General features: G+C 64.8%; 4 protein-coding genes across 5 annotated transcripts; 1 reads left to right on the top strand and 3 right to left on the bottom strand.

Moving 5' to 3' along the window:
- Window positions 1-20: 20 nt before the first annotated feature.
- On the bottom strand, window positions 21-4,976 carry FSD1 (fibronectin type III and SPRY domain containing 1). Of its 2 annotated transcripts, XM_069790235.1 has the most exons (13): window positions 4,904-4,976; window positions 4,281-4,376; window positions 4,013-4,144; window positions 3,827-3,928; window positions 3,254-3,276; window positions 2,929-3,050; window positions 2,274-2,483; window positions 1,999-2,097; window positions 1,696-1,855; window positions 1,520-1,599; window positions 1,090-1,341; window positions 399-487; window positions 21-306 (listed from the first exon to the last, which is right to left on the bottom strand). In XM_069790235.1, exons 1-13 carry the CDS (start codon window positions 4,913-4,915, stop codon window positions 196-198), a joined length of 1,488 nt encoding a protein of 495 aa, XP_069646336.1. In that variant the 5' UTR covers window positions 4,916-4,976; the 3' UTR covers window positions 21-195. The 2 variants fall into 2 exon arrangements, with proteins under 2 accessions (XP_069646336.1, XP_069646337.1); XM_069790236.1 differs by lacking the exon at window positions 3,254-3,276 and having other exon boundaries at window positions 2,274-2,413.
- A 1,038-nt stretch (window positions 4,977-6,014) lies between these two features.
- Window positions 6,015-8,128, top strand: TMIGD2 (transmembrane and immunoglobulin domain containing 2). Its single transcript, XM_069790237.1, has 5 exons — window positions 6,015-6,159; window positions 6,714-7,067; window positions 7,311-7,334; window positions 7,429-7,521; window positions 7,882-8,128. The coding sequence occupies exons 1-5, from the start codon at window positions 6,123-6,125 to the stop codon at window positions 8,022-8,024; spliced, it is 651 nt and encodes a 216-aa protein (XP_069646338.1). The 5' UTR covers window positions 6,015-6,122; the 3' UTR covers window positions 8,025-8,128.
- Window positions 8,129-8,753: 625 nt separating this feature from the next.
- SHD (Src homology 2 domain containing transforming protein D) lies at window positions 8,754-12,024 on the bottom strand. The gene is made up of 6 exons (XM_069788359.1): window positions 11,659-12,024; window positions 10,908-10,998; window positions 10,578-10,790; window positions 10,035-10,173; window positions 9,272-9,391; window positions 8,754-9,031 (listed from the first exon to the last, which is right to left on the bottom strand). The coding sequence occupies exons 1-6, from the start codon at window positions 11,896-11,898 to the stop codon at window positions 8,845-8,847; spliced, it is 990 nt and encodes a 329-aa protein (XP_069644460.1). The 5' UTR covers window positions 11,899-12,024; the 3' UTR covers window positions 8,754-8,844.
- A 1,194-nt stretch (window positions 12,025-13,218) lies between these two features.
- Window positions 13,219-19,477, bottom strand: YJU2 (YJU2 splicing factor homolog). Its single transcript, XM_069790234.1, has 8 exons — window positions 19,318-19,477; window positions 18,679-18,779; window positions 18,227-18,371; window positions 17,732-17,866; window positions 17,190-17,371; window positions 16,518-16,638; window positions 15,368-15,533; window positions 13,219-14,245 (listed from the first exon to the last, which is right to left on the bottom strand). The coding sequence occupies exons 1-8, from the start codon at window positions 19,339-19,341 to the stop codon at window positions 14,160-14,162; spliced, it is 960 nt and encodes a 319-aa protein (XP_069646335.1). The 5' UTR covers window positions 19,342-19,477; the 3' UTR covers window positions 13,219-14,159.
- Between the last annotated feature and the right edge of the window lie 1,305 nt (window positions 19,478-20,782).

The raw sequence follows: 20,782 nt of genomic DNA, 5'->3' as shown, positions 1-20,782 counted from the left end.
CGGAGGGGGTGGCACAGAGTGGGGGGGGGGGGGGGGGGGGAGGTTCAACTGGCGGGGCTGTGGGTGCTGGTGCACCCTCGCTCTGGGGGCTGGCACAGCCCTGCCAGTGCAGCGTATTGGGGGGGGTTGGGGAGGGTGTAGGGGTACATTCAGTGCTCTTGCCTGGGGGGTGCCCGCGGAGGGGGGGGCACGGCTCTAGGGCAGGCTGGCATTGGAGCTGCTGGCCGTGCTGTTGCGTTTCTGGAGGCATTTCACCGCGCTGGGCACCTGCAAGCCCGAGGAGACGTGGAAGCTGCCGCACCAGACCTGCGGGCAAAGGAGCGGGGTTGGGCTGGGGGGGGGCTGAACCCCACCGCCGGCAGCCCCGGAGGAGCTGCCCAGCCCTGCCTGTCCCTTACCGTGAAGGCGGGCAGCACCGGCTGCGTGAACTTGGCCTTGAAGGTGTGAAGCAGCTGCTTGGTCCTGGCGTTGTAGAAGGACAGGAACCCTGCAGGCACAGGGGTGGATGCAGGTGGGCACAGAACTTGCAGACCCCCAGCACAGTGCCCATGGTGGTGGTAATGCCCATAGTGGACATGCTGGTGCCCCATAATGGTGGCAATGCCCATAGCAGATGTGTTGGTGTCCATGGTGGTGCCAATGCCCATAGTGGACATGATGATGCCCGTGGTGGACATGCTGGTGACCCATAGTGGTGGTAATGCCCATGGTGGACATGTTGGTGCCCATGGTGGTGGTGGTGCCTGTGGTGGTGCCCACGGTGGACATGCTGGTGACCCATAGCGGTGGCAATGCCCATGGTGGACATGTTGGTGCCCGTGGTGGTGCCCATGGTGGTGGTGCCGCCCATGGTGGACATGCTGGTGACCCATAGTGGTGGCAATGCCCATGGTGGACATGTTGGCGCCTGTGGTGGTGCCCATGGTGGACACGATGCCCACAGTGGACACGCTGGTGCCCCATAGTGGTGGCAATGCCCATGGTGGATATGTTGGTGCCCGTGGTGGTGCCCGTGGTGGTGCCCATGGTGGTGGCAGTCCCTGCGCCCACCCCCAACACTGCCCCATCCCCACCGCATCCTGCACCCACCTTCGTGGAAGTTGCAGTAGACACCGATGCAGTCGGGCACGGGCACATCCAGCACCTTGGCCTTGTTGGCATGCTTGGCGCTGAAGCTGACCTGCAGCCAGTTGTTGAGGTGGAGGCACCAGGAGGCCGAGGTCTTGCCCAGCTGGTCGAATTTGCCCAGGCTGCGATATGCCACCCCCACGCCGAAAGCTTTGCTGTCCCGGTCGTACCGCACCTCCCAGTAGTGGTCATCGCCATCGATCAGCGTGTCACCTGTGGGCACGGGGCACGGCTCTGCCTGGTGCAACTGTGGGGTGCCCTGTCCCATCCCCAGCCCTGCCAGGTCCCTCTGGGTGCCCCATGCCCACCTACATCATCCTCTGTGCCCCCATCCTCTCCCACACCCCTGCAGGGTTCCCACCACCACCCGCTAGGTGCCCCCAGCTCTCACCCAGAACCGTGTAGGACTCAGCGGTGAAGCGATCTCTGCCCCCACGCCCCGAGGGCATCCTCTTGGGCGACTGCACCACCCTAGGACAGACGGACGCCAGCAAGGAGGGGTGGGTTGCCATTACCCGGGGAAAGGGGGGCAACGCTGGGGTGACAAGGAGGGGGGGCTGATGTTACCTGGCAGGCGAGTTGGCGGGCGAAGCCGTCCTGCCCTTGCCGTCCTTCTCGCGCGCCTTGACGTCCTGCACCTTGCCGCCCGTGGCGTCCCACTCCACACTGAGTTCCTCCACCCGCAGGTTCTGGTGGCACGTGCTGGCGTCCAGCCGAAACATGAACGCTGGAGACAGCCACCATCAGCACGTGTCCCCCTGCCACCTCGCCTGGCACCAAGGGGGTCGCAGAACCCTGGCATGCTTGGGAAGGGGCAGCATGGGGTGGCACGGGGGGTGACGGGCGCCCTGCCACCCCCCTGGTACCCACCTCTCGTTTCCAAAGTGACCGGCTCGGAGAACTCGCCCGCCACAGCCTTGTTACATGCCCGTACCCGAAAATTCATGTACTTCATGTCAAACTTCAGTCCTGCAGGCACAGCAGGGTCACAAAGCAAGGCATGGGGGGGGCACTGTGACCCCCATGTGCCCTACAAAGCCTGGCACTGCCACCCAGCCCCCAGGAACAGCCCCAGACTCCTGCCACCCGCAGTGCCCGCTCCCAGCCTGGCATATTTGGGGTTGGTTTTGCCCCTGTGCCCTCACCGGTGAGGGTGTACTCGGTGCCCTTGATGCCCTCGACCACCATCCAGGGCTGGTCCTCCTTGGCGCGGGGTGGCCCGTCGAAGTTGGTCCTGCGGTACTCCAGCACGTAGTGGTCAATCTTACTGTCCTCATCGGGCATCCTCCAGGCCAGCGTCACACAGTTATCGGCCACCAGCGACTCCGCCAGGTCGATCTCGGGGGTGCTGGGCACTGCCCGCAGGAGCAGCCGTGCCAGTGTCCCCCCCCCCCACTGCAGCCCTGCTGCCAGCCAGGGTGTCCCCAGCACCCCCAGGGACCCCCGGGGCACCCATAGGTCCCATGGGCTCAGTACCTCAGAGACCCCAGGCATGGTACCCGCTGCACCCCTAGGCACAGCATCCAAACCCCCTCATCCCTCCATCCCTGGCACATTCTCACCCTGCTGGAGGGGGTACCACAGGGTGCCCCAGGCCTGGCACCCCCCTCAGCTCCTCACCCCATCCCCTGGCACCTAGCAGACCCCTTAAACCCTGGACCCCCATCCTTGTGCTGTCCCCTCACCAGGCTGGCACAGCCCTCCATGCCCCCAGCACTGCCCTTCCCTTGCACTGGCAGAAACCCACCTGCCGTGCCCTGTCCCCCCGTGTCCCCATCGCCCACTGCCCACGGGCAATACCTGGCAGGAAGGCGAGGGCCTGGAGCAGGCGGCGTTCCTGGGCAAAATCCACCATCAAGTGGCTCATGTTGTCGCTCACCTTGGCCTTGAGCGAGAGGCGGAAGGCGGGTGCCATCGTCACGCTGCGCGGGAGACGTGGGGACGAGGGTCAGTGGGACAGGGAGCCAGACACCCACCCAGCCCTGACTGCTCACCCCCTGCCCTGCGTGGCCACGGGGAGGGCGGGCAGAGCCACCCCAGCACCCACGGGGCCACCCGCCGCGGGGCCCTGGCTAGGAGGAGGGTGGGGGTTAGTGGGGCTGGGGGGGGCACGAGGGTGCCGTACCTATCCTTGATCTGTTTGGCAGCCTTGCGAGCGCAGAGGAAAAGAGGAGGGAAAAAAAAAAGCAGGTGAGACAGCAGTGCCAGGAGCCAGCGCGGTGCAGCGTGCCCGGACCCCTGCTCCGGTGCCAGCAGAGTATCCCCGCGTCCCCACTGCAGTACCCCAGCAGCGCAGCATCCCCGCATCCCCGCTGCGGTACCCCAACGGCACAGCATCCCCGCTGCCATACCCCAGCACCCCCATGGCACAGCAACCCATATGCCTGCCGCTGTCCCCCGTGTCCCTGCCATGGTGCCCCTTCGTCTTGGGAGAAAAGGGGGCACCGGGCAGCTCTGGCCAGGTCAGGGATCACCTTGAGGGGAGGTCTCCATGCTCCCACCCAGCCCCACAGCGGGCACAGCCAACCCAGCGTTGCCCCAGTGCCCAGCGCAGAAAGAAAGGAGGGTGCCCGTCTGGGGTTAGCGCAGCCCCGGGGTGGCATCAACCGGCTGGCAAGGTGGTGGTGGTGGGGTCAGAACACCACTGGCATGGGGGGCACCCGGATGGGGACACCCCCCCATGCCGGTGGGGACGCACCTGGGGGAAGTCGTGATGGTTGGCCGTCCCCAGGGCCTGGTTGGCCGCCTCCAGCAGCTCCTCCGAGCTCTCCAGCGCCTTGGCACACGCTGCCAGCTGGGCCTGGCGTGGGGAGGAAAGAGGGGCAGCGGTGGGCGAGGGTGCCGGTGGGTGTGGGGGGGGCGATGACGCAGGGTGGGTGCTCACCTGGAGCTCGTAGGTGCGGCTGGCGCGGTCCTGCTTGATTTTCATCAGCATCTCGTCCTTCAGCTCGTCCAGCAGCGCGTACAATGACTGGAACTCGCCCTCCAGGTCCTCCTGCGCCCGCGACGAGTTGGCCTGGTCGCAACGCCCGGGGTTGTCAGCGGGTGCCACCCCACCAGGGTGCGGGACCCTGGTGTGCTGGGGTGAGGATGGGGGTCCCCAGGGGGAGGGTGTGGGGGAAGGGGGTGTGTGGGCGGGTGTCCCCCGGTACCTCCACATTCTGCATCATCTGCTTGAGGGAGTAGATGAAGTTCTGGATCTCTTCATTCTTCACGGCCAGGGTGGTGATGATCTTCCGCAGAGCCTCCTGCCCGGCCCCCCCCGGCCCGCAATCAGCACCCCCCGGCCCCCACCTCTCCCCCAGTCCCCCCCCACTTCATCTCCCAGTCCCCGCTGGGCCCAGGCGTGCCAGGCGCCGCTGGGCCAGGGCTCTGCTGGCATGGCGGGAGCGGGATGACTTGGCAAGTGTGTGTGTGTGTGTGTGTGAGCAGAGGGAGGGGGGACAGCCCTGCGCCCCCCCTGCACCCCTCCTTCCCTCCTGCACCCCTCCTTCCCCCCAGCACCCCTTCCCTCCCCTGCCATCCTTAACCCCTGCATCCCTCCTTCCTCCCCACCTCCCTCCCTCCTTCCTCCACACCTTCATCCCCTCCAACCCCTCTTCCTCCATCCCTCTGTTCCTCCTCCCTCCCTTCCTCCTCCCTCCCTCCCTCTCCATCCCTCCCTCCCCCCCCTTTCCTTCCTCCCTCCCCTCTCCCTCCATCCCTCCATCCCATTTCCATCCTTCCATCCCTCCATCCCTCTCCGCTCCCTCCCTCGCCCCCGGCCCGGCCCCACCTGGTCGCCCATACCGGGCCGGCCCCGCCGCCGCCGCTCGGCCCCGCCGACACCAACAAAGGGGGAGCGGCGCCCCCCCGGCCCCGCCCCGCCCTGCCCCGCCCCTTCTCGCTCCGCCCCCCTCCCTACCGCGGGGCACCACGGGAAACGTAGTCCGACCTCCCGGGGAGAGGGGGTGGAGACAGGCTGGAGGGGGCGTGGCCCTAGGCGCCGCCCCGCGGCATGCTGGGAGATGTAGGCCGGGGGGGAGAGCCTGAGACCCCCCCCCCCCAAGAGGGAGACCCGCTGACACCCTCCCAAACCAGCACCCCCCAGGAAAGGGGGGCCATGAGCCCCCCCCTGGGTCTGGGGGACCCCCCCACCCCAAGGCAGGGGCACCTCAGGGTGCCCCCCCCCCAGGGACAGGGCACAGGAGCCGCAGGGATGCTGGGGCGGGGGGCACTGCCATGCTGGGGTGGGTGGGTGTCTCCCAGTATGGGACCCCCACCCTCCCAGCTCTCCCTTCAAGGCCATGCTGGGCACCCCCCCAGCCCGCTCTGGGGTCAGGATGTGTCCCCCTCCGGGTGGTGGCAGGGGGTGTCCCAGTGGGGGGGGGGGGTGGCACATCCATGCACATGGGGCCAGGCTGGGGGCCTGAAGAAGTGCCATCCCCTGCCCTCGCTCCGGATCATGTCCCCCATCCCTGTCCCTGTCCCCATTCCCTGTCCCCCATCCCTGTCCCTGTCCCCCATCTCTGTCCCTGTCCCCATTCCCTGTCCCCCATCCCTGTCCCCATCCCCATTCCCTGTCCCCCATCCCCATCCCTGTCCCCCACCCCTGTCCCTGTCCCCCATCCCTGTCTCCCGTCCCCCATCCCTGTCCCCCACCCCGTCCCCCATTCCCTGTCCCCCACCCCATTCCCTGTCCCCCACCCCTGTCCCCATCCCCATTCCCTGTCCCCCATCCCTGTCCCCCATCCCTGTCCCCCGTCCCCCATCCCTGTCCCCCACCCCTGTCCCCCACCCCTGTCCCTGTCCCCCGCCCCTGTCCCCATCCCCGTCCCCGTCCCCCTCCCCTGGGCTGTGCAGCGCTGTGGCAGGAAGCCGTGGCGTCACAACCCGAGGGCCCCGGAGGTTTTGGGGACAGCAGGCTCTTTGGGGACGAGGACAGCTCGGGGACAGGGACCCCTCGGGGACAGGGACCCTCAGAGCAGGGTGGCTGGGCTGGCACCAGCAGGGGGATGTGGGGGCTCAGGATCCTCATCCCCCTCCTTGGTGGTGAGTTTGGGGACAGGGCTGGCGGGGGGACGACACACACAGTGCCTTGGGACCCTGTGGCTGGGCTGTGGGAGTGGGGACAGGCTGTTTGGGGGACACTGGGGGGGGCAGGCTGGCCCCTGTGAGATGGCTGGGGCAGGGGGGGCTGCTGGGGAGGTCTGTCCTGAGGGGGGGGACACCGGAGAGGGGTTGGGGACACAGAGGGAGGGACAGATGTGGGGACAGGATGGAGCCAGATGGGTAGACAGAGGTGGGTGACATGGCTGTGGCGTGGGGGGGACAGGACAGAGTAGGGTGGGGGGACATGGAGTGGGGACAGGATGGGGTCAGATAGCGTGTGTGGGGACAGGAAGGGGTTTGGGGGGGGGGGACAGAGGGACGTGCAGAGCGGCGTGCGGCCGGAGGCAGCGGCGAGGGAGGACACGCAAAGCAGCAATCCTGGCTCCCGGTCCCTGGGGTGCCCCAGCACCCTCAGCCCCACGGGTGGCCTGGGGGACTGTCGGGGTGTGGGGGGGTGACAGCCCCCCCAGTGACCCGGCCGCCGTTCCCCGCAGCGGGCGCCCTGCAGGTGAGCCAGGATCCGGGCGAAGCGCTGGTGACGGTGGGCGATGGGGTGGCCCTGGGGTGCCGGGTGCTGATGGCCGAGCCCTGGGACCTGCTCCGGCTCGAGTGGGTGAAGGACGTGGGGCACGAGGTGCTGTGTGACACCCGCCTGCACCCCACCACCTTCACCCTCCTGGTCCCCTGCACCCCCCGGCTCCACCTGGCCTGGGACCCCCCCCGTGCCACCCTCAGCCTCCGCCAGGCGCGAGAGGACGACGCCGGACGATATTTCTGCCGGGTCACCCTCGAGATCCCCCGCCATGACATGGCCACCGGCAACGGCACCCTGCTCAGCGTCAGCACGGGTACCCGGGGACGGGGGCCCTTCTTTTGGGTGGGGGGGGGCCTTAGTGGGGACACGACATCGTGGTGAGGGTTGATGTGCGTCCCTGGGACGTGGCATCACCCTGGGGGGTTGATGGCGTCCATGGATGGAGATGACCAGAGGGTTTGGGGTGGCCACAGTGTGGGAGGACTGGGGACACGGATGGGGACAGGGATGGGGACAGGGATGGGGACATCCCTGACAGCTTTCCCCTCGCCCGCAGCGGCTGATGGAGGACATCAGGCGGGTAAGTGCGTCCCTGCTGTCCCCTCCATCCCGGCGCCCATGTGCCTGGGTGCCAGCAGTGCCGAGGCGGGGGTCCCAGCTGGATGTGCTTGCAGGGCTGGTGTGGGGGCTGGGGGGGGCCCTGGGGGGCACAGCCCTCCTCATGGGGCTGGCCCTCCTCGGCCACCGGCGCTGGCGCAGGAACTCAGGTAACGCTGTCCCCAAATACCCCGTCCCCAAATACCCCATCCCCATTTGCCCCTCTGCCCCCTGCACAAATACCCACAAGTCCCTCTCCCCCCTCCCAAATACCCCATGCCCACCTACCCTTGTACCCTGCCCTGTGCCCAAATACCCCCCTGCCCACCTACCCCTGTGCCCAAATACCCCCATGCCCGCACCCCCCTGCACTCATCAGGGCTCACTCCAGGCACCTCCCGGACCCGGGGGCACCCAATGGGTCCCCTGAGGGTCCCCCGGCTGTGCCAGCCACCCCTCCGTGTCTCGGGGGCCAGGGCTAGCCGTGCCTGACCCTGCACCCCCCCCCCAACACCCACGTCCCCCCCCAGACACGGGCATCTACCTGAACGTGCTGCCGCCCTCGACGCTGGCCCCCAAGAAGCTGCCGCAGCCCCCCACGGTGATGGAGAACAGCACGTACCAGGGGAGACTGCAGCGGCTACGGGGCCCCCCCACCACCCCCCAGCCCTGAGAAGATCCGGACCCTGGTGTACTGCCGATACCCAGCCAGGGAGCACCCCCCCACACCGAAACTCTGCCTTTCTGCAGGAAAAGCCCCCCCAAAAGCTCTTTTGTAGCATCCCCCCACCCTGCGCTCTGTCTTCTGTGTGGCACACGCGACACCCAACCCACGGCATCCGGTGCCCCCCCAGTGCACCCAGTCTGGCCCGCTGAGTGTGAGCACCTTGTGCCTGGTGTGCTGGGGGGGCAGCAGGCTCCTGGGCCCCCCCGCAGTTTCGGGGAAGCTGCTCTGCGGTCCTGTGACCTAATTTTTTGCCGGCACCTGGCACATCAGAGCTGCACTGATGGTGCAGGAAGCACCCACTTCCCCCCCCCCACTGCCCCTGCACGGACTCCCAGGGGGGGCCAGAGCCATCATCCTCCCCCCCATGCAGGCAAGCTTGTGTGCGGTTGATGGTGGGTGGCCCCGAGCAGTGTCACCCCCACGCTTTGTCCCCAAGGCCAAGTGCTATGGTGACGGGGTGGGGGGGCCACATCCAGACACCCCCCCTTTGCCCAGACCCCTGAGCTCCTAGGGGGTGGGTGGGAGTGGGCACGAGGGCAGGAGCCCACGTGGTGGGACCAGTGACAGGGCCACCATGCCACCATGCCTTCCCCAGAGGCACCATAGAGTTGAGCCCCCCAAGAGGGACCAGAGCGTCGCCATGCCTACATGCCGCAGAGCACACAGCAGGCAGGGGCCACACACTGGCTTTTAATGGGGGTGTTTTGCTGTGGGACGGGGAGCGGGGGGGGGGGGCACGGCTGGGGGGTCCCCAGCAGCACTGGGCTCACAGTGGCTGCACAGCCACGGGGTAGAGCAGGGAGAGGTGGCGGGCACCGCGGACGGGCAGCGCCCGCGCCGTGTAGTGCCGCACGGCTTCGGGCACCGAGGGGAAGGCGGCCCCGGCGCGGCCAAGCATGAAGTGCTGCTCCCGCGTCCGCGTGAGCTTCACGTGCACGAAGCCATGGCTGCTCCTGCGGGTGGGGAGGGGAAACTGAGGCACGCGGCGCACGGCCCGGCCACCCTTGCGCACACAAGTGCACGTCAACGTGGATCATGGGGCAACATGCAAACACACGCCAGCACATGGATGCAAGCACCATGCTCGCAGCCCAGCCCCTCTGCCCGACCACCCCCCCCCCCCGTGACCCTCCCATGCCTGGGTTGTCCCCAGAGCCGTCCCCATGTCCCCCACCCACCGGCCCCGCGCTCACCTGAGCGAGAGCGAGTAGTCGTCGGGGCTGGTCTCGCAGTCCCGCACCAGAAAGCTGCCCTCGCGGCACAGCGCCAACAACGTCTCGGCGCCCGCTCGCCCGATGGGGCCGTGGTACCACCTGCGCGGCGGCACGCGTCACCCCGGCACGCGACACCCTGGCGTGCGGCACCGTGGCACCCCGCCGCACAGCACTGGGTCCCCAGGACCCATCTGCAGCGTGGGGCACCCTCCATGCCACAGGGCACCGTCCCCACCACTTGGACCCATCGGTAACGTGGGGCACCCTCTGCAGCATGAGGACCCCTCCACCCCACAGGGACCTGTCTGTGTCAATGGGGCACCCTCTACTTCATGGAGACCAACACCACGGAGCACCCATCCACACCAAAGGGACCATCCATGCCATGGGGCACCCTCTATGCCTTGGGGAACCATCCACACCATGGGGCACCCTCCGTGCCAAAGGGACCCATCCATGCCATGGGGCACCCAACACCATGGGGACCCGTCCACGCCACGGGGACCCGTCCATGCCACGGGGACCCGTCCACGCCACGTGGCACTCTCTGTGCCAAAGGGACCTATCCATGCCATGAAGCATCCTTCACCCCATGGGGACCCGTCCATGCCATGAGGCACCCAACACCATGAGGACCCATCTGTGGGGGACCCTCCACCCCAGAGGGTCTGCCTCCATGCCACGACGTATGATGGGGACGTTGATGCCACCCTGTAGAGGAGGGACCCCCCCCCAGACTCACGCCTGCTTCTCCAGGGGCAGCGAGGTGTCCACGTGCCTGGGGCTGGGGGGACAGCCCGGCCTGGCGCCTGCGGGGGTCCGGGGGGGCCGCGGCAGCTGCCGGGACAGGCTGGGGGAGCGCTCGGGGCTCTCAAACTGCACTGTGGGGGCAAAGAGGGAGGGTGTCACCCCACCGTGGGGTCCCAGCACCCCTGCCTGTCGCTGAGGGGCACCTCTCGGGTGCCAGACCACAAAGGAACGTCCCAAATGTCCCCACCATGGTTTTGCCTGGCTGCGGTGACCCATGGGTGCTCGGGGATGCTGGGGCGGCCTGGGGTGATACCCATGGGTGCCATGGGATGCTGGGGTCCCAGGGGTGCTATCCCTGGGTGACGGGGGATGCCGGGGACCAAGGGGTGGTAACCACAGGAGCTGGGGGACGCGGGACTGGGGGACCCCAGGGTAGCACCCATGGGTGCTGGGGGATGCTGGGGGGGGACAGGAGTGGTACCCGTGGAAGCTGGGGGACCCCGGGGTGGCACCCAGCGCCCCGGGATGCCGTCACCTGCGAACGCCCGCGAGATGTGATCCTTCTTCCACTCCCAGGGCTGGTCGTACTCGTCGGCCGGGCGCTCGTCGTCGCGGGGCAGGCGGCTCTCACGGGTGGTGGGCACCCCCGGGCCCTCCCCTGCAGTCTCCCACTCCTCGTAGGGGGTGTCGTAGAGTTGGGGTCCCCGCCGCGGTCTCGCCCGCCGGCCTTCGCCCTGCCGCGGGCACCCTGGGGACAGGCGGCGCTGGGAGACGTGGCAGGGCCGGGACGGGTGGGAGGCACCCTGCCCGTGGGACCCCCGTGGGGGTGGGTGCTCTTGGGGGGGGTGCCCAGGGTGTCACCCACCTGTGGCCTCGCCGGGCTCCTCGCAGCCGCCCTCGGGCGCTGGGTCCTGCTCCCCCTCGAAGGGCTCCGAGTACTCGCTCTCGCCGGGGCCCTGCGGGTGGGTGCCCGGGGTGGGATGGGACCCCCGCTGCCCCCCCCCCCGGGTCCCCAGTGCCTGGGTGCCCTCCCCAGGACCCCGCAGGCTCCCCCAGGTCCCTGATACGGGTGTCCCCAGCCCCTTCCCCACTCCCTCCCACCCGGTCCCTTTGTCCCCCGACCCCTTTCCCCTTGTCTCCCGGTGACTCCGCCACCCCCAGCCCTCCCCCCAGTGACCCCAGGTGTCCCCCCCCCGGTGCCCCGTTGCCCCCCCCCAGCCCCTCGGCTCTCCCCAGTTCCCCATTCCCAGTCCCCTGCGGTACCCCCAGTCCTTCTCTCCAGCCCCTCTCCATCCCCACCCCCCCGTTCCCCCCATCTTCCCCCCATCCCCTCTGTGCCCCCCCCCAGTCCTTGCTCCCCAGTCCCCCCCCCCTCTCCCCCAGCTGCCCCACTCACACCTCTCCGGTCCCCCCAGATCCTGCTCCCCGGTGCTCCCGGTGCCCCCCCCCCCCGATCCACCTCCCCGGTGCTCCCAGTGTCCCCCAGTTCCTCCCCCCAGCGCCCCCCCCCTCCCCGCTACCCCACAGCACCCCCCGGTCCCTTCGCCCCCCTCCCCAGCGCCCACGTTTCCCTCCGGGTCCAGCCCCGGTGTCCCCCCGGTGTCCCCCGCTCCTACCTGATCCAACCGACGGGGCCCCCCCCCCGGCCCCGTCCCCCCCACCCGCACCAACCGGTGCCGGGGGGAGGCAGCAGCGGGGCCGCGGAGGGCAGCACCGGGGGGAACGGAGGGGGAGCCCCCGCTCCCGGTGCCGGTGCCGGTGGGGCGGCGCTCGCCGCCGCTGTAGTCGGGTTGGGGCGGGCGGGGGGGGGAACGCCGGGTCCCCCGGCCCAGGTACTCCCGGAGCCACTTGGCCATGGTGGGGCCTCCCGGTACCGGGACCGCGGGCACGCCGGGACCCCCCCCACCGCCACCGCCGCCGCCGCCGCCGGGAGCCGCTTTGTGTCGCCGCCGAGCGAGGCGCGGACCGGAGCCCCCGGCTCCCCCCCCGCCCCCCCTACACCCACCCGTGCCCGCCTCGCCGGGGGGTGCACCGACGCGGGAGGGGAGAGGGGGTACTGGGACCCCGCGGGGGACAACAAGGGGGACACGCCGGGACCCCCCCGTGGGGGGGAGCAGCGGGAGGGGAAGGCTGACCCCCCCCCACGGACCCCCCCCACGGTGACGGGGGTCATCGGGACCCCCAAGTGACACCGGGATGGCCCCCCGCTGTGTGACACTGGGAGAAGGGGGGGACACTGGGACCCCTGCACAGCGGCTACAGGACCCCCCCCCCACGGCCCCTCTGGGCTCCCCGGGGGGGGCCGGGGCACAGGGAAAGGGCTGGGGGGGGGGGGGAAGCCGGGTTGGGGGGGGGCAGCCGGGTCCGGGGGGCTTTGGGATCTGGGGGGGGGAGCATGGCGCCCCCCCCCAGCTGCAGGGTCACCCGCTCACCCCCAGGGAGCTTGTCACAGGGGCACGGGGGGGGCCCTGCCTCCCCCTCCACCCCCGGGTTTGGGGGGAGCCTCAGGGACTACAGCGAGGGGGGGGGGCAGGAGGGCCGGGGCCCCCCCAGCCATGCCCTGACTTGCCTCCTTGTATTGTCTCTTCCCAGAACAAAGGTCCCTCTCCTGGGATCTTGGCCTGGTGCTGGGGGCGGTGGTGGTGCAGGGAGCAGGGCGGGGGGACACATGCGAGGGAGCAGGACACTGCTGGGGGGGACGACAGTATGTGGCCAGGGTCCCCCCCCACTTCACCAGCCCCACAGAGCAGACCCTGATAAACCTCATCCAACACAAACCCCAGGGCTGAGCCCGATATCCAGCATTAATATTTGAAGGGCTAATTACAAGGCATGTGCGAGGAATGCTAATTGGGATTGGGGGGGGGCAGGCGGGGGGCTGCCGTTTCTCCCCAGCTCTCAGAACTGCCCCACAAGCCTCTGGCCCTGCAGCCCACGCCAGAAAGCCATTGTCAGTGGGTTAATTAGCGAGAAGCTGCTAATTACAGATGGGTGCCTTGATAAGGAGGAAGTTAAGAGCAGGTGGACACTCCAGGGTGGGTCAGCCCTTCTGAGGGGTGCGTGGACCCCTGTCGTTGGGGTGGGGGGTCCTTGTAGCTGCCCCTGCCAGACTCACTGCCCGTGTACACACACCTTGGGGACGAACCGCTAGTCTGGAAGATGAAGAGGCAACTGGCTCTGACACATCCAATTTATTACCAGGTTGTGGCTGCCGGGGAGCCGAGCAAACCCGATTGCTCTCCGAACGGCAGGGAAAGATTTGTCACCAACTGCCGGGGAGGGCTGGGGCACGGGAGGACTTGGGCAGGGGAAGGAGGCTGGTGACAGCCCAGCCAGGACAGCCCCGTCCCCGCAGCACGGGGCTAGACGAGTCCCCCAGGGTCTGTGCTGCAGAATGCGTCGCCTCTAACGGCAAAACAACAGGGGATTCGGGCTCGCCCCACAAAGGCGGGATCTGAGCCCCACAAGGGGGGTCAGGAGACAGCCAGGGCCAGAGAAGTGGTGGTGGTGATGGGTCCTCCTGCGGCAAAAGAAGGGTGCTGAGCTCCTGCCTTCCCCCTGCTCCCCGCAGGGATGCAGGGCAGGAGGGAAGGAAGGCCCTGAGGTCCCTTCATTGCCCTGGGAGGGTCAGCGCGTCGCATACCCGGGCCCAGGCACGATCAGCGCCACCAGAATAGAGAAACTACAGGGTCCTGGCTGGCCCCGGCGCTTCCAAACACATTACGGGTGCAGGGTTGGGAGACCCATTGTGCTCCCGGGGCCGGGTGGAAGCTGGGTTTGGGCACAACCAGCCTGGGACAGCGTTGGGGCTTTCCACTGGCTGCAGCGCAGCAGCGATACCCTCCTCCGAGGAAACCGTCTTCCCGATCGGCTCACCCGGGTTCTGTCTGCCGGCAGTGTTAGCCAGCAAGGGAAGCTTGGGCCTCGTCCCTGTTGGAGGATGGACACGCACCCCAGGGCGGGCAGGTGAAGACGCTGGGTCTCCAGATGGCCTGGAAACCCCGCTGGGCCCGACAGCTGCGGTGCCAGCTCTGCGTGAGGCTCTGGAGAGCAGCTGCTGCCAGCTGGGAGGGGGGGACAGCCTGCGATCCCTGCTCTGGGCTGGCTCGGTCGCTCATCAGTCACTCGCGCTGTCCTCGCTGTCCGAATACGCCCCCAACAAGCCGAGGGAGGACGTGGTGCCCGTTGCTGTGGGAAACGAGCCTGGAAGCCGAGCAAGAGAGCGGACACCATCAGGTAGAGCCCTCCCCATCGCCGGCAAACCCCACCGGCTTGGCGCAACCAGCAGGGTGGAAACACGAGCCTGCCTTGCCGCTCCGGCTGCTCGCAGCTGGAGATGAGGCAGCCGGAGTCAAGAGTCTGAGCGGTGCCTCGTTCCCCCTGCCTGAATCTCGATGAGGACAGCAAGGTTAAATCGGGCAGAGAAGGAGACCCCGCACCCCCTTGGCTGGTGCATCCTGCTTCCGCCTTGCGGCAACGGGAGGAAGCAGCAAGGTTGGCGCAAGGTCTGCAAAATCCCTTTCTCCCTCTGCAACCCCCTGGGAGATTTCAGCCACTGGAAAGGATGAGAGGAGCCAGCTCCTGGCTCTGACCACTCGAGCCGCAAGTGTGAGGCAGCATCACGGGCAGAGCCCCCAGTCCTTGAAAGACAGGCAGCTCCTCCAGCATAATTTGGCTGAACAGACCCTGCCAGCAACCAGGAGCAGGTGGCTGGGGAAAGCGTATCAAAAATGGGGCAACTACAAGAGCTGTCCTTCCCCAGGGATCCCCTGAGGGCAGAAGGACTTACTAAGCCAAAGGTTTAGGACCAATCAGCCCAGAATCTATCAATTCATTGGCTCCCTTCCCAAATCCGTGGGTCCTCTGGCTTCCTGGGGCAGTGAACAATGAGGTGCTGGAAAGCCTTTCTGCTTGTTTTCACCACTTCTTTAAAGCTTCCACATCCCTACAGTTTGGCAGGTTTTATAATCAGGCTCCAAACCAAAGCAATTTTCTTGCTTTTACATTCATATCTTGTTGTTGTGATGGTTCCCAGCACCTTATCTGTGCATGAGATGCTGTTTTGAAGCTTCTGGCCCTGACAGTCTGTCACCAAGGTCTCGGCTTACTGCCAAGGGCCAGGAAGGAACCTCTCCTCCATCAGGACATCTGGAAACAGGGACAACCCCCTGCTCTTATACCATCATGGCCTCATCTGTCCCACAACAAGGACTTGATCTAAGAGCATTCAGGCTCTGAAGACAGAGCTAAACACCACTTTGGGTACTGCCAGACCCCTCCCTGATGCCCCAGCTCAGGCCACCCCATCCCCACATGGGCAGTTACCGGTGTTGCCCGTGGTGCCTTGGTTCTCTGTACCATTAGCCAGGGCAGGATTTGGCTTCTGCTTCTTCACTGTGACCAGGCCGGCCAGCTGGGACTTGGTGTTCAATTTCCCCACACTCCTCTCCCAGCTCTCCGTCTTCAGCTTCTTACTCTGGGGCTGAGGGTCCTGCAGAGTAGAGCAGGGGTGTTAGGGTGCTCTGGCCTCGGAGGGCAGGCAGAGGGCTGGGGGAAAAGGAGGACTGGTAAAAACAGCAGCACAAAGAGGAAGAGATGAGGATGGCTGCTTGGAGCAGCCAAGGGGGGTATTCTCCCACTGCACCAACTGGCACAAGCTAGACAAACAACAGGGATATGGATCTAAATGGCTGCAAAACAGCCCTTGGAGATGAATGTCCCACTGCCTGTGACAGTTAAATCCAGCGTTGTGCGGCTGCGGGCTGGCCCGGGGATGCTGAAGAGCCAGATGCATGCCACAGGGCTGCACAACCTCTGCCAGCCAGGACTGCGTGCCTGCAGGTGGTCCAGCCACTGAATCAAACTCCCCCAGGCACGAGGATTAGTGCCGGGCCAGGGAACATCGCTCAGATTAACCCCAGCCCGGCTTAGAAACACAGCAGCTTTGATTCATCCAACCGGACAGAGGTCCCCACAGACACGGATCGACATCGGAGAGCAGCAGTGCAGGGGCCTGCCTGTGGGGATAATCCCTCCCTTGCAAGCCGGGCACTGAAAGCTCTTTTGTTCTGCCTGTCTCCAACATGGACAAAACAGAACCAAAGGAGAGACTGTCCCAGGCAGTCGTTTCACTGCTGTAATTTTCAGAGTGCTGAAATCGTGACTGAAGTACGACCGAGGCACAGGCGAGCCTGTCCTTTTCGAGCTGAAAGGGAAGCCATGTCCTGAGCGAGGATGGGGGCAGCTCCCTCCCACCCTTTGTCAGCAGATGCGGTCTAAAATCACCAACTGATCCCTGTCTCCTTTCAGCCCAGTGCACAGCGACACAAGCTTTCCAAGTTGCTCATGTGTGACAGGAATTAGGGCTCCAGCGTCGCACAGAGCAGGGACAAAACAGGCAACATGCAGCCCAGGACAGTGGATTTGGTCGGGGGGAAGAGGTGTGGTGGGTGGAACAGCCTTTGCCCCCACTCACCTCCTGCAAGATGTCCGTAGGTTTAATTTTCGCCGCAGGCTTTGTGCGTGATTTTGCAGGCTCTTCGTCAGAGTCGGAGTCTACCAGCAGCCGCCGGTTCTGAGCCTGCTCCAGCATGGCTCTGCAAGGAGAGAGGCCACATGCAGAGGGTTAGAGCTGGCTCCCTTCCACCACCGTGCCGAGCGGTGCTGGCCGTGCACCGTGCCTGCACTGTTTGCTGTAAGGGGAGCTGGAATTCAGCAGCAGTGCAATAGGATCCACCTTCTCAGATGGTTTTTAAGAAGTCATGGTCAAGCAGTGCCTGAAGGTTGATAGCAATGAGATCTGCAGCCTCAGCCAGGTGCAGAAACTCTCTCTCCACGCAAGGACACTTCTCAGGGGGAGTCAGGCCCCTGCAGCAGCCTGGATCTCCCCACCAGATGGGCTGGTGATACCAAAACCCCTCCACCTCCACCTCCCTAAACACTTTGCCACAACAAACTGTCCCCAGTCTCCTTACAGCCCGCTCAGGATTACATCCCACCCACACAACTCCTGTGAACAAAGGGCCCTCAGGCAGGGCCCTCTCTTATGCGCCCTCAGGGTGCTGAGGAAAGGGTGAGACGCAGCCCTGCCTGGCCAGGACCAGCGTGGCTGGTTTCACATGCCCATGAATGCTTCCAGCCCGCTCACTTCATCTCTTGCTCATCCTCCTCTTGCTCCTTGCGCTTCTGCTCCTCCTCGTACTCCTTGTACTGCTTCAGCATGGCCTCAAAGTCCACATTTGCCTGGCGCTGGTTGAGTTCCTTCAGCTCCTGCAGGTTCTCCAGAACCTCCATCTCCAGCTTGGAGTCCTTGGTTCGGTTCTCCAGGACCTAGGTGACCAGAGATAAGTCAGCCTCATGCGAGGTAGCAGAGCTTGCCAGCAATCTCCAACAACTGCCTCCCCACCCAGTACTGGGCAGGAAGCTTTAAGGGGATCATCATCATCCTCCTCATTTTTGGGTCTTAATAGGACAGGAAAAACTGGGGCAGGATGCAGCCTGTCACAAGTTCCAGCACAGGAGAAAACCTCCTGAGAGCAGAGAGTTGTCTCCTGCCTGTCAAGAGTACAGCAATACCTCGGGAGCCTGGAGAACTAAGCCAACAGCTACGAAGTCACCTGCTTCGCTGGGGAAAGCCAGCCAGGACAGGAGAGAGGTTTGCCTTCTGCAGAGAAGGTCACGTTCTCATACCTTCATGGGATTGTTGAGCTCTTCCTCTTCCCTCTCCTTCTGCATTCTTTTCTCCTCTTCCTCCAAGAGCTTCTCAGCTTGGAAGTTGCGAGTGGCGCCATGCTCCATGGTGTAGTCTGTGTTCTCGGGATCTGTCTAAGGAAGAAACGAGACAGCAAAATCATTGTACTGGCGCCATTCTGCTCCAGCCATCCTGTGGCCACTTCCAGAGCCACACACAAATGCTTCCCAATTTCATTCACATCACAGGGCACACAATCACCCGCGGCCTTTGTTCTTCTCCAGCGGATGTGCTGCTGCAGCCCACCCACAGATGGGTGAGACGCTTCAGAACTAAAAACGGCCACAATAAGAGAAGATACACCAAAAAGCACATGCTCAGACTCAGCTTTTGCTGGGACACCCCTTCGTCATGGGGTCAGCACCTGGTAAAGCCCACAGACTGCAGAACCTCCCCAGAAAGTGAAAGTGCAGAAGATACAGAACATACTTCACCTTGAAAGTGATCTCTGCCAGGCAACGTGTGCACTTGATGTAGAAGCGGAAGATGGGAAGTCCCAGGTACACCTCATTCTGAACAGTCTCCTTACGGGCATTAAACTTCTTCCCTTTATAGATGTATTCACCACATGTCTTGCATCTAGAAAAGGAGAAAGAAAAATCCGTAACACATCAAAAGAACAAAGAGGCCAAAAAATGTCCAAGTGATTTTTCAGATTCTGAGCAACTGTTATTTTCATCTTTGGAAATTCAGTACCTACTCTTCAAAGAACCCCAAAATCACCCACAGCATCTCTTCCCTCTCCCTCACCCCTTTTCTTCTGGTCTGTGTCACCTCTAACGGCTGCTGGCAGCAGCTCCGCTGCAGCGCATGGAGGTGAAACAATTCCTAAACAAACTCTTCTCTTCTACAGCTTCTTCCTTCTGACCATCACAGCCCCTCTTACCGCATGTTGAAGGGGGCCATCAGCCGCACCACATACTGTCGGTCCTTTGGGAGTTTGAGCTTTGGGATCTTAGCAGGATCAAAGTCTGGCGGGTAGTATTTCTACAGAGACAAAGCAGAGACGCGTGTGTGCTGGGCGCAGAGTCACCCAGAGCAGTGTGAACCCTGGCAGGCAGGCTCCCAGCTGCCACATCAGCCTAAGGGATCAGCTCCACGCAGCAGGAGCCAGCGTCCCTACTAGCCAGGCGTGGTCTCAAGTGCCAAACACCCCGTCCACCACTCCCCGCCAGAGCCAGGCATTGGTATCTGTCTGTCTGTACGTCCTCGGCCCCAGGCCCCCCAACCCTTGCATGATTTTAGGGCCTAACCCTCTTGCCCCTGCCAGCCCCCCTGCCAAGCGCTTCCAGGGGCCCCAGCCTGGGGATCCCCACCCCAACCGCCCCCCTCCCAGCCTGAGAGTCCCCTCAGGGACTCCTCTCCACCACAGGACCCCCCCAACCGACCAGGGACTCCCCAGCACCTCCGGCCTGGGACCAACCTCAGCGATCAGAGAACCCTCCCCAGGACCAGCCCGGCCTGGGGACCCGCACAGACACCTCCCTCAAGCCCCCCCAGCTGGGGAATCCCCCCCCCAACTCACGTTCAACACCTTCCGCTCCGACATGGCTGCGACACCCCCTCAGCCACCGGTGCCACCCAGCAGCTGCCCCCCGCACCGCTTGCCACTTCCGGGAAAACAGCCTTCCCCGCCCCCCTTCCACCTCTGATTGGTGCAGCGAGCCGCCGCTCGGCGGCTTGTCTCTGTTACTGGCTGCCTCTGCTGTCTGTCAGCTAGCTCCGCCCACCGCCGCGCGGTGCCACCGACAAGAGTCCGCCAGTACACCGCGGCCCGATAAAAGGTTCCGCCGGCTCTGCCAGGTCCCGGGGGGTGGCTGTGCCCCGGCTGGGGCTGGGGGAGCCCGGGGCAGAGCGGGGGCTGCGAGCGGTGGGGAGCTGGAGCTCGGCTTCCTCAGAGAGAAGCGGGGTGTGGGCCCCGGGCAGGCCCTGCGCGGCAATGACAGATGTTCATCCTGTGGGTAACGGGCTAAAAAAAGTCTGTTTTGTGTGAGAAATCTTCCCCCAGCTGCAGTATTCGACCTTTGGTCTGTGAGGCATTTTCTGGACAGTCTTTGGGGTAGGAAAAAATTAAGTTACTTGTCCCTAACACAGATATATTGGTGCTTTCCGTGTTGCGGGTAGGAGAGCTTTCTGGTGAGTGATCTGCTGCGCTTCCAAACGAAGGGGAAACTCTTCTGCTTCTCTTTACTGTTTTCCTGCGCGTGTGTGCTTTGGTGTTCCTTGCTTAAAACAGAAGGTTCAGAGTCCTTCGCTTATGGTTTATTGTTTTGAGTTTGCAGCTGATGGTTTCTTACTGAGGGGTTATAGTTTATTACTGTATTTTGTAAAAAATGAGGTGCAAGCTGTGAAAATTTCTTGCAGGGCTCTGTTCTGGAGGTTGGGAAGAAGTAGAGATGGGTGAAATCAGGGTTTTTCCTCCCAAATATCAGTGCTGAATCCCATCCCTGAAGGAAAAAAAGAGGAGGGAGGCTGGCAGCTCCTTAGTTTCTTGCCAGATCACGGCAGGAGCAGGAGCTGACCTTTCCCTGCTGGGCTAATGGACGTTGATCCAGTAATGGCTCCCTGGGTGACATGGGGTACATATGGCACTGAGCCGGGTGATAGACTCACTCCCGGGTGTCGTGTGTATGCATTAATTAATAAACAATTGTTATATTCATTCAACTCACGTCCCTGTACCTTTGCACTCAGTACAAAGTGCCTCGATGGGGTGCCCTGGGGAGGGGGTTACCCATTGTGGGGCTCCCGGAGCACCCCAAGGCTCCTCAGCCTGCCGGGATGGCCCTGGGGCCATTGGTGGGGCCGCAGGGGAGGTCCTGGCCGCAGCCAGGGCCCCTCCAGACCCTCTGGATATTGGGGTGATGGCAGAGGGGTGCCTGGGCTGGAGGATCGGCCTCTCCCAGGTGATACCCCCCAGCTCCAGTGCATGCCCTGGCCCCCTGGGAGATGCAGTTGGCCGGTTGGCTGTTTTGCCCTCCAGGACACAC

This window comes from Haliaeetus albicilla, chromosome 8, assembly GCF_947461875.1.
Source record: "Haliaeetus albicilla chromosome 8, bHalAlb1.1, whole genome shotgun sequence".
NCBI lineage: Eukaryota > Metazoa > Chordata > Aves > Accipitriformes > Accipitridae > Haliaeetus > Haliaeetus albicilla.
This window is presented reverse-complemented; position numbering and strand designations above follow the sequence as displayed.